Genomic DNA, 12,483 nt, shown 5'->3' with positions numbered 1-12,483 from the left:
AGGTTCCATAAGCAGGCTGTGATGCACGCAGCCTTATCTGATGCTTTTTATGCATGTATGCCAAGTATGGTTACAAAGAATCAAAATGGGTTACATAACCCATTTACTTGTAATAACAGGGATTGGAATCAGTGACACATTTGGATGACAGAATGCAGACCAATTGTTAGCTGCCCTTCAAGACTAACAAGTCTAACAAATGCAATCTGTGTCTTCAGAACTGCAAGGTGGTTACGGAGGGAAAAGATGTGTGTCTGAACTGACTACCCAAGGTAGAGTTAAGCTTCCTGATCTCAAAAGTGTTTGGACTCAAAGTTAAATTACATGATCAAACTGAGCTTTTATATGATGATCAAAACAGAGCATGCCACCAGATCAACAATCCTTTGGTTACCAAACAGCTAAGAGACCTGAGTTCCTGTCAGCATCACCAGGCAAGTACATCCAACTAAAGCTGGGAAGCTGGTGGGACTGTGTCACAATGACTGATTTCCTCCATCATCTCACTATTCTCCCAAACATCAGCACTGCCGCAACTTTCTCATTATCACACACACAAACTACAAGCAAAATCCATTTTCTGCTACAGCTTTTCTCCCTCTGCCTAGCTCATCTAGTTATTAATCAACACAGCTGCCTGCCAGATATTATTGTTGACCATTGTCAGTCACTCTCACGCTACAGTCTAAAGAACACAGGCCTTCTCAATCATGGTTAAAACTAATCATGCTTGTTTTTGTTTTTTTGTCAGCAGCACAATCTGACATTACCGTGTCTAAACATTCCCCCTTTTCCTTCAGCTCCCTGCCTCAGCTCTCGCATCTGCACCAGCTGAAAATTTCAATAGCTTATGTTGGGTGTGGCTTATAGCTACACACTGCTTATAGCAGTTAAACAGGGGGATGGGAGGCGGACCGTGGTATCTATACATCAGCACTAGCCTGAATATACTCGGCAGCACTGTCTCACATGTAAATGCAGCCTTTGTTTGCTCCTCCCATGTCTATGCTGATGACTGAGCCTGGTTTATTGTTATGGCGTGCAGTAAATTCTGTTGAACTTTGAGCTTCCATCTTGGCAACGACAGGCAGAAAATGTCCGCTGGAAAAACAATGTACTAGCAAAATGAACCAGTACACAAGCAGTTTCAAATCAGTAAAATAGGCAAAGGCAGTACAGGCATCAGGTGTTAGGGATCAATATAAACATGGAAAAATGAGCATCCTCCTAACAATATAGTTTTAATTACGAAGCGATTGAGCTTTGACTCTCAGCTCCAACTTCTTAACAAGATATTTTTCTTGTCTGGAGAGTTCAGATATTTTTTATAGTGCTATCAATAGATCATGTGGCCATAGATGATGTGCGAGATGCAATTAGGCAGCTTGTCAGATATACATGAAGATAAACATTTTATCATAAGATAAACATTTAAAATGCCAACAACATATCATCTTAAAATGAAAAAAAATATTTCTTTCCCTCCAAATCCCTTAGACTTAAGGGGGTCAGGATTTATTAGTGTTTTCCCCCTAAATCAGACTAAGTAAAAGAAGCCACTGTGTTAACATTGCACATCTGCATTTCTGGCCAGTACTTTGTGAAATGTATCAGTTTGCTCTATGGATGCAGAGGAAGTGAATTTTCTTTGTCTTTCTGTGTCCACATTCTATGGTCTGCATTTGCCATTACTATTGCCATATTATTGAACAAAATAAGAAAACATTAACATAAGTAAATGATCAATTGATTTGCTAATTGTTTATTGCAGCCCTATCTCTGGGTTGAATATGCCTAAATCTTAATCAGTATGGTAGTACAATGACAGGGTTTTAATACTGCAGTAGCATATGTCACTTGTTCATCCGGCTCATTAAATTCTGCAGTGGTTTAGGCACGTGTTAAAAAAATACTACATTGCTTTGAGTAGGGTAAGACCTGAAAGCTCCATTTACTGGTTTATTTTAACAAAAGACATGCATTTCAGTGGTTTACAAAACCGTATTAAGGGCTGTGACTACATACCCGATCTTGGCCTTCTGCTTGGGCTTGGAGGAGGGTACAATGCAGGCCTTCCTACAGGCCTTCTCTTTGAGCCGTGCCTTGCCGTTTCCTTTGTGCTCGCGGTCACGGTGGGTCTTGTACTGTGAGGAAGAGCTGGGGAAGCTCTCAGGGCTCATAACTCTGGGGATGTTCTTCTCTCCGCGCTGCCGGGCCTTAGCAATAGCCTCCGATATTATCCTATTGGCCTTCTCCTGCTTGTCCTGTATAATTGCCTCCATCTGATGATGCGTCCTCCGCGGTGTCCTCTTCTCCGATGATGAGCTGGATGAGGATGAAGACGATGAGGAAGAGGAGGAGGACGATGAGCTGCTCTTCATTGGGGGACTGAGGACTCGTACTTGGCTGCCAGGACCATTTGCATTCTTTCGAGGCTAAGGAAAGAGGGACAAAATAAAGAGAATGATTAATAATGACATTTCAAATTATTGATCCTCTTTGAGGCAAATATTTTGAAAATATTACAGACATGATGTCATCTAGATGACACAAACCCAAGCTGCTGTGCTATGTGTATAGAAAGACCCAGTCAGATACAGACACTTGACCTTTAAAACAGAGCTGAGTGACTGAAGCTGATGCTGTACAAAGAAAATCTTTAGCAGATTCTCTCAGAGACAAAAATATCAGACCGAACTCAGTTTATCTGAGAACATTATAGATTATATACATACAACAAATAATGATATTAGAATAAAATGCCATTCATAACTGCTTGCTATGAACAAGGCTATTAAAGCTTATCTAATAGGTGAGCAAACCTTGATTTCCTTTACAGAAAATGGTGCCAACACATTGAGACGTCATTTCACTGTACAATAAGCAGAGGGTGAATGTGATCATCAGAATTAATTGGAGGCTTAGAAGAAAAAAAATACACTGCCAACCACTGCAACCCCTTTATGAAACTACAATATACAATATGCTGCGATGTGATCACTCATTCAGAAAACACAACCTTCTGGAGGCTGTGTGAACCTCAGACAGCAGCGCTCGTTTCTGTTCCCATCTCAGATGCTGGGAAAGGGGGGTGGACCTGTCTCACGATGCTCACATCAACTTTCAGCCTCCTGTGTGACTCTACTAGCAGGCCTTCAGCATTAGAAAAACCGGTGTTTCCCCCATGAATTCATTTAGATCAGGTGCAGAGGACTCTGAAACCACGTGACATGAAACTCTAAGGCCAACTCAATGAAATTCTTCTAGGTGGAGTAAGCTATGCAAAGGTAGGTTAAATGCTGGCTCAATGTAGCAGGTTAGGGTGAGCCTTGCAGGCATAAATAATCCATCCTGGCTGATACATGATAATACGTGAATAATAGATGGTGTGACTGCGGTTATGCCTACACAAGCGCCCTGTGGTGGGCCTTGAGCCCAGTGGAGAGGGAACCCATAAATGGATGACCTAATCTAAAAATGTGTTGCGTATGCCTATATGGTCCAGGCGCGGCCGGCTGCTTTTTTTTTTTTCCTCAGAATGCTAGCTAAATAAAGAGAATTAGCTTAAACCTCGCCAACAAAGTGGGGGGAGGGAGGTGAATAACTAGCGATTCATTTGGAAGGAAGGGGGAAAAAAGCACACACACACACACACGAGCTGCATTATGATTTTCACGTGTGCAACGCTGCTGAGGCTATTAGGAAGAAATTTACTGGATCATGCTGGAATGTTCACATTCAAGTTAATGGTAAAAAAAAAAGAGGGGGAGGGGTTGAAAGTAATTCTTAAGAGCGGAAGAACATGAAAGAAGCAGCAAGAGGAAGGAAAAAAAACTGAATACAGGTTTCTATCAGAGAGAGGGACAGAGAGGGGGAGAAAAGATAAAATGCACCAAAACTGAGAGCACTGCAGCTGTGTAATACATCTATAAATAACTGAAATTACAGCCTGCCAGCACTGCAGTGATTTCAATCTCCCTAACAGCACGTAGTCCCACGGAAAACGGTGAGGACTATTACAGCCCATGAAAAGGTAGAGTAAGCTCCATGTGGGCCGGCCAGCTTTCCCTCACTCTCACCCCCTCATTTCCACATGTAGTGAGCTCTCTGGTGACTGACAGGTTCAACACATGGAGGACGCGAGCGAACACACACACACACACACACACACAGACACACACACAACGTGCACTGTACATAAACTACAGAGAAGGGCAGCCTGAAGAGAGGATTCAAAAGGAGGGCGGTAAAGTGATGTATGGAATAAATAGACAGTGGGGGTGGGGAAAAGAAACACTGTAAAACCAGTGTGCCTTGATAAGATCTAGCACAGCAAAGCAAATGAGTATGGAGGGGAGGAAAATAAAGCAGCAATGAGTTCAAGATGGCGGCAGTGCAGCATGAGCCAGTAGCAGAGGAGGTTGTTCAGTTCCTGCCGGCCCCTCCTCCCCCTCGTCCCTCCTCCCTCCCAGCTCTCAGAGCAGCTCACTTACCCTTCCTCTTGGCCTCTTCACTGTAGACATGGTGTTTTTTTTTTTCTTCCTCTTTCCTCCCCCTCTCCAACCGGCTAACAAAAGCCTTGCCCTTTCGCCGGGTTTTTTCTCTCTCCGTTGCTCACTCACGCTTTCTCTTATAAACACACTCACTCTTTCAACAGTCGTTTTCTCTCACTCTTCCTAAAGCCGTGTGTCCCCCCCTCCCCTCCCTCTCTCCTCGTTTGCCTCCCCTCCTCCTCCCCGGTCAGCTCGTCTCCTCAGGCAGTGCAAGAGCGCTGTAGCCGTTCGTCTCCTCCTCCCCCAGCGGGCAGGGCTCAAGAGGAGCGCATGGGAGCTCTCTCTCTCTCTCTCTCTCTCACCCTCGTTTGTCTCTTCACAGGGTGATGAGGGAGCAGCGCTGTGGGCGGTAGAGGAGGTGCGTGGCAGTCCAGGAAGCTCTCATTCTGCTACTGCGTGCTGCTTTGCCGTCGTCCGGCTTCACCAAAGTCTCCCTCACTCTCTCTCTGTATATGTGTGTCAGAGTTGCCTTCCCCTGCCTCCTCTCTCCTCCCCTCTCATTGATTCCTCTTTCCGCCTGGCTTTCGTGTGCGCTCTCTGTACCTCTCTGAGCTTTTTCCCCACTTATTTCTCGTTCTTTCTTGCTCTTTCCGCTTTGCCGTTCCCCCTTTAGCGCCTCTCCTCGTCTTCAGCCAGGATAAGGTAGGTTACTCCTTTTATTACCACACAAAAAGGCTTTTGTGTTAGCTTGCTTGCTTGTTTGGCCAGTTGTTTTTTCCTCTTTTTCCCCACTTGTCGTTCTCTCGTTCTCCCTTGCTGCCCTCCCCTCTCCCTGGCTGGGGCGTGTATGGCGAGCTCGAGACTCTGGCAGGCAGAGCGGCGGAAAATGAAAGCACAAAGCAGCAAAATGCATCAGCATGAATATTAGAGATGTCGTTAAAACCCAGACTCGTTTTTCTCTCTCTCTCCCTCGCTCTCTCTCTCACTCACTCGCACTCTCACTCTCTCTCTCTTTGTAAGGAAGTAGGCCAGCAGATGGTGCTAGCAGTTATTACATTAACTTTCACAACTTAACCCTCAACGTACTGGATTTCACCCACACCACAGACTGTCAACATTGTAGCTTTTTATGTCCCCATGTAAGTTACTGCCAATGAAGTGCTGATTTATTTATGGAACAGCAATGCACAGCGAGGCTAGATGAACAAATAGATAATCAATTTCCCAAAGGCTAAAAATAGATTTCTGATTCAACTTTGCAGACATTCAGAAATAGAAAATAAGACTTTCTACTCCCTCAACACAACACAACACAACACAACACAACAGAGGGGTGAATTCAAGCACTTCTGAGGTCAAGGCCTGGTCACCCAGCTATTCCAAGAGGGGAAACTGGGATTTATCCAAGACATGCAGCTCTTCCTGTGTGCCAGAAGAGATCTCCGAGTAAGCAAGCCAGCCTTTTGCGGGACTGACAGCATGATGCAGGGGCCATGTGCACCGGCTGGCACATGGTATCAGGAATAACGGCTGGCCTGAAGCCATGTACAGTGCACAGCACTATTGGGCCAGGCCTGAGTTACTGACAGATACCCAATCAGCTTTGAAATCTTTATTTACTGCGCAAAATCAGCTGAACAGGCTTCTTTCCCTGCCAACACCCTGTTCACTTTTCATACAGCTGCACACACTGGCATATGCAAGCTAATTCAGGACCAGTGATGGACACATCTGATTCAAAACATTATACAAACACAATGTGTCAACACACATCACAAGGCAGGTGAGTTACAGGCTGTTGACTTCACCCAGGATCTTCCACACTATCTTAAAAAGCAAATAAAAATCTTCAAAAGCATATATCTTATTTAGTTGACTTATTTCGGTAAATATTAAATGTTCTCCTGAGCCGGACCTCTAGGAAGGAAATTGAAATGTGATTTTTCAAGGTTTTGGGCCTGTTATGTTATGTTTGTTTAACTTATCATATTGTTCCATTCTGATCCTTCTCAGCCCAAAGCAAACTTACGAACACTACTTGTGAGATTATTCAAGTATGGTGTGAAATATGTGGGTGAGCGTGTGCGGGCTACAACACAATATGGCTTTACATTGCATGTTGAACAGATAACCCAAATAAAGTTTTTAGTAATTCCAACTGGAATGGTGTGGACAGCCTTATTCAAAATGTGTATATGTGAGTGCATGTGTGTGTATAGTAAATAGAGGAGGGGAAGGTTATAAAGATACTTTGGATGACCACTGCCGGCACACAGGTATTACAGTGCCACTGGACAGTCTCTCACCACATCTATGTGGTTTGTGTAGCTTTACATGTTATAGCTTTATATCTCATACAGAGATGACTGCCATGTGTGCATAATAATGGCAGATCCACCTGTCAGGCCAGGCCTTGGAGTTTGGACTTTAAAGCAGAGCACATGCTTACCAAGAGCTGAGCAACAGTGTCCTCCCCAAGCTAAACAAATCCACTGTCAGATAATGCCCACAAGGGTACAGAGCCTTGGGGTGACCTTAGACCACCCACACCCACACCTACACACACCCACACACACACACACCCACACCCACACACACACACTAAACGGTGCAATGGGTGTTAAAACTCATAAGCTCCTTTGCACATTTCAAATGAGCAAAAAATAGTCTCTACATAGTCTCTTCTAAAACATCACAGTCAAAATGAAAACAAAAATGTGTCCTTTGTGACTGCATTGGCCATGTGTGTACAGAATTATGCAACCTCTTACGCTTGCAACAACACAGAATGGCCTCTGTACTGTAAAGGTTGTAATATGACCTATGCTCATCATCATCATCATCATCATTATCACCATGATGTCTGACATCTACAATCCCAAAAAAATCCCAACAGCTAAAATACTATTTGATGGGTAAAACAGGCAAGAGGTGACAGAGGCAGTACAATATTTATATTTACTTATTTTAAACACAGAAAGACTTTGTTACCATGAGTGACGATAAAAAAAATAATTCTTCACCGGAATGAAAAAAAAGAGCAAGATAAAGAAAGTGGAAAGGAGAATAACAGCTTAGTCAACAGCATACACATGCTTTAACGGTCACATGGCATGAAGCCATAGCTCCTTGGCAACTAAACGGTTAATATGCAAACAAGCCTGGCTGCTCTGTATTAAGGGGAGTGGCTTCCTTTAAGGACAGACGAGGGAGAGGAAGAGGAGGGGAGGGGAGCAGAGCAGAGGAAGGGGAGGAGAGTAGCAGAGCTGGAGGAAGCAAGTGTGTGTGTGGTGGGTAGAGAGAGAGAGAGAGAGAGAGAGAGAGAGAGAGAGAGAGAGAGAGAGAGAGAGAGAGAGAGAGAGAGAGAGAGAGAGAGACACACACACACACACACACACACACAGGTGTCTGTCTCTGAACACTCCATTTCTTCCTCATCAGAGGGACTGTATTAGTGCGCCACTGCTCTCATTTCTTGCCTGTATCACCGTGAGAGTCTCCACTAACTCACCATTAGGGAAATGAAAGCTGAGAGCTAGCACTGACTAAAAATGACAACATGGCTAGCACCCACTGCTGCTTCAAAGTCTACAGCTAGCTGCTACTGTTATACACAGAGATTATATCCATGACTGGAATAAAATGTGGCAACATTTTTCACGATGCACTGAATGACATAAAAAAAAAAATTATATTTAAGTTTTAATCCACACAAGACCAGCTGACCCTCAGCTCCTGCTGTGCGCTATTATTGACTTTTATCTTACAATTTTTTTTTATAATTTTGTTTTTTAGCTACACCATTTGGTATCTGCAAAACATCAAAATATCTGAAAAATGCAACCAATGTCTTCAGTTTGCTAATTTTCTCTGATCAATGGCCAATAATCCTCAACATTTTTTTGAACAACATCATAACAAGCTGCCCGCTCCTAAAATCACATGACAAAATTGATGACATAAAAAAACGGCCTGATAAAGTATCATCACCTTCCCCTTGAAGCTTTCCCTTTCTTTTCACACTTCCTTGAAAACATTTCTTGGTGTTTACTAAGAAAAGGCTTGGCCTTTAGCATTTCTCACAGAAAACAAAAACATCACAGATCACCATCACCAGATCTCATACCTTGCTTTGTTAATCAAAACATATATCACAGTGTTAAGTCCAGGTGCAATAGAAAAAAAAAAGATTAGGCCCTACTAATTAGGCCAGTTTGCAGCCACACTGGAGTGTGAGGCAGCCGTAGGGTTGATAAATGAAAGGAGACATGATGCAGAGCAATGCCTCCTCAACCAATTAAATACAGCACCACACATTAATGATCCTTTATTCAGGGTCAAGAGTAACAGTAGCTGGGCCGAGCATGGTGCCCTCTAGAGAAGCTGCTGAAAGTCTAACAGAGCATTATTACTACAGTCGGATCTGCTCCACTGTGACCAAACAGCATTACCGAGCCTGATAGAAGAAGTGTTCAAGGAGAAACAGAATAGCACAAGCTCGCAATAAAAAAAAGAGTTGCGTTAAACTGAATTGGCACTGTAATAAAATAATGTTCTTATAATTTATACTTAACATGTGTTATATAAGGATGTGTGTCGTTTGTGAGCAATGTCTGGCCTTATACCCATACAGGAACAAACCTTTGCACCTGGGTGCTCCCCAACATCCACTATCGTTGGCCGATGACAGGCAGCTGGGGGTTACCTACCCTACTGCCATGCTCAAAGGCGCCTCAGCAGTTTTTCAAGAACGTGAGCAGGTACCTCGTTCACTTTCCAACAGGTACTTTCCAGCTGATCAATAAACACATACCAGTGATGCTGTTGTTATGTCTTAGCTACAATAACCAATTCAAAATCAATTATTTTTAATCATTATTATTTCCAAACTAGATGTGTATAATTTAAACTTCCAATTTCAGTTTTGTGTAGGCTTATTGTGGGAAAAAGGACAATTTAAGCTACCCAGCATCCTTTGGAGTGATAAAGAGGCAGCTTTTTGTCTTTCATTTTCTAACAATAATGTGGCTGTGAGTAGGGATTGTTGTTCATATGGACATTGTCCGCCTATTTCAATTTACTATAAACTCAAAACATACAGTATGACACAGACATTGATATTGCAGCAGCCACAACCCCCAGGGTTAACCATGCAATAAGTGTAAAAAGAAGAAGTAAGCAAAGTTCAAGTCTGGCAACTGTATTGACCTTACAATACACAACCCTGCTAGCAGTGTGTGTGTGTGTGTGTGTGTGAATAATTGTGTGTGTGTGTGTGTGTGTGTGTGTGTGTGTGCGCGCGCGTATGTGTCTGTCTGAGATATTTATAGCAAACACACACATAAAGCTCAAAGGACCGTGATCACAGAGACAGACAACAGAAAACAACATGTACACATGCAAACGCATTGTTTCCTTCCCTCCTTCCTTTCGTACACACAGAGAACAGTGTAGACAATTAACTAAACTAACTGGTCCAGCAATAGCGGGGACATGTCTCAGCACTACAGCCCTGCTGCAATCCCAAGCAACTCCAATCCTTCAGGCATTAACAAAGATAGCCTGTTATCTTGTTATTATGCAGTCAGCTAATTTACTTAATAATGATTTATTTAATAAAGTTCAGCACAAGTATTCCTATTACTAATAAAAAGGTTTATGAGCGCAGACAGATCCATCCAAAGTGTTTCAGATACAGTGTGTTGTACCTAGTCATCTGGTTAGGACAGAATTGAACACTAGGGGGTGACTGTGAGGAGAGAGCAGGAACGCATGGTTTTGAGAGAAGACGTCTGCCATCACCTTGTGAGGTGGCGGTCTGAATCACTCCAGTGAAAATACCAGAATGATTTTCTGCATTTGCCTGACATCATAAAAATATAAAAAGGAAGTTAGAAAAGTAAGAAATAATCCACAATCTACATGACAAGATGATATTAATATCAATCAAGCCTAATATCTGTTTTGTGTGCTGGTTTAGTGGCTTCTTCATGATGCTCATTTTCTCACTAACCCCTGTTAAAAAACAGCTGTGACTTGGGTTTGACGGTTGTGCAGAATACAGAGTATAGCCAAAGTCTGGCTCTGCGTCAATCAGGCCCAATGACTGAGAAGAGCCGACAGTGATTCTAACTAGGGCATCTGCCCCTCTTGCATCTTTAAGTGTCAGCTCAGAGGGCAGTCGCTGAGCAAGATTTAAGATTATATTTTAAGGGCTTGTGCTGTGTGCAAGCACTAGTGAGCATGAGACAAAGTAAAAGCAAGAGGCCATCCATCCGCAGAGGGACACCCTTCATAATAAGTAGCCAACTCCCTAATTTTACATGCCATGCCTTTTTGAAATCTTTCCTATTCAAACAGTTCACCACTCTAAATGCAGGTCTCTCTTGTTAAATAAAATATTGGCCAAACCGATGGAAATTAGATCCATGTTGTAATAAACCGGAATTTAAACTACATACGGGGTCACCCCATTCAAAAATCTAATCAAAAGATAACTTATTTATAACAGTATGTGATTATTCCCTAGAAATTAGACTCTTCTGCCACTAACATGGAAAACAGCACAGATGGCCTCCAAAGAAGTCACAATTTCACAGGTGCTTTATGATTCATCTACCCCAGAGGAATTAAATGTGTTTTGCATATTGATAGGTTCTTGTGTACAGTACGTTACAAACAAAATTGTGAACCTTCTTCTTTAAGGCTGTTTTTTTTTAAAGACTGCGGTTGTTCTGAGTAATGACACGGTGCTCTCTGAATCAGAGATGGCACAGCAGGACAGACACCAGGCAGTAAAGTAAAGCTGAACTGTGCAAAACATGGAAGCCGGATGCTGCCATTCATTAATGGGAACTTTGGTTCAAACTGAAGAGTGGAGCTGAGGGGAGGTCCCTTAGGATGCAAAAGAGAGAGGGCCAGACAGAGACCAAAAGCGAGGGGAGGAAAGGGGGAGGGATGAGGTGGAGGGGAATTTAGCAAGGGCTTACTGCCAGACCTTTACAAACTCCTTCATTATTGAAGCAGTGCAAAGTGAGAGCAGGGCTAAAGCCTGCGTCAAAAGGAACACACACAGAGGCAACTACGTACATCTGCACACAAGCAAGACAGAGCCGGTGCGTAATCGACCTGCAGCCTTCAGGATATGATGAAGTAAGGATTTTTTCACCCCCTGCTCTGATTTCCACCTCCTGCTCAGTGTGAGGCAGGTGTCTGTGCAGTGAGTCTCCACTGGAATGGTAGAGGCAAGGCACACAGACCTTCACTACCCACTTTACATTACTAATTACTCTATTTCCCAAAAAAGGCACAGTGTCGTCGGTTGTTTGGACCTGGTTTGGTTTTGTGGCGTCTGACAGCGAACAAACCATGACCCACTGCAAAGTTTGTTTGAAAGCTGTTGCAACCAAAAAGGTAGCAGTAAGACGAATTTATTCCAGCACCTCAAGCAGAGGCATGCAGCCGAGTGGAAGAAATGTTGCTAAAAATCAATTCAAATCGTTAATCGGGTTTGGTGTGAAAAAATCTGAGATTTTATTTTTAAGTCATATCGCCCAGCCCTAATAATAGGGGCACCTGGGTAGCCCACCTGGTAGAGCTGACGCTCCATGTATCAAGGCTGAGTCTTTGCTGCAGCGGCCATGGGTTGAACTCTGACCCCTTGCCCGTTGCTGTGTGTCATCTAGGGCTGGGGGTAAACGATTATTTATTAAACGATTAATATGGCGATTATTTTATTGATTAGTCGACTAATCTAACGACTAATTGGACGATTACCGTGAGTTAGCTAAAGTTAGACAGATAACGTTAAAAGCTACTGCTGTCTTCTTGCTACCGTTAGATAGATCTAGCAGCTGTGCACTTTGGTGGTGTTGGGCTAACCAACGCATCTTAGCTCTCTCTCTGAAACGGAGGCACCTCTTTGCCACTCGCGAAGGAGACAACAACAACAACAACAACAACAACAACAACAAGCACCAACGCTGGCCAA

General features: G+C 43.3%; 1 protein-coding gene and 1 long non-coding RNA gene across 6 annotated transcripts in view; one reads left to right on the top strand and one right to left on the bottom strand.

Annotated features, from left to right (window-relative positions):
* chd9 (chromodomain helicase DNA binding protein 9) overlaps positions 1–12,483 on the bottom strand; it is a 69,776-nt gene that overhangs the window by 42,852 nt on the left and 14,441 nt on the right. For 4 of the 5 annotated variants that reach the window (XM_051380601.1, XM_051380603.1, XM_051380602.1 and 1 more), the window contains one exon: positions 2,026–2,435. In XM_051380601.1, the coding sequence (XP_051236561.1) occupies positions 2,026–2,435 (410 nt within the window). Of the gene's footprint in view, positions 1–2,025; positions 2,436–4,493; positions 4,677–12,483 lie in introns of those variants that run through there. The other variant, XM_051380604.1, reaches the window with a different exon arrangement.
* Positions 5,515–6,651, top strand: LOC127352313 (uncharacterized). Its single transcript, XR_007881069.1, has 2 exons — positions 5,515–5,632; positions 5,756–6,651. It is a non-coding gene; the product is annotated as an uncharacterized LOC127352313 (long non-coding RNA).

Source organism: Dicentrarchus labrax, unplaced genomic scaffold, assembly GCF_905237075.1.
Source record: "Dicentrarchus labrax unplaced genomic scaffold, dlabrax2021, whole genome shotgun sequence".
In the NCBI taxonomy this organism is placed as follows: Eukaryota; Metazoa; Chordata; class Actinopteri; family Moronidae; genus Dicentrarchus; species Dicentrarchus labrax.
Note: the sequence above shows the minus strand (reverse complement) of the source record. Positions and strands in the feature narration are given on the sequence as shown.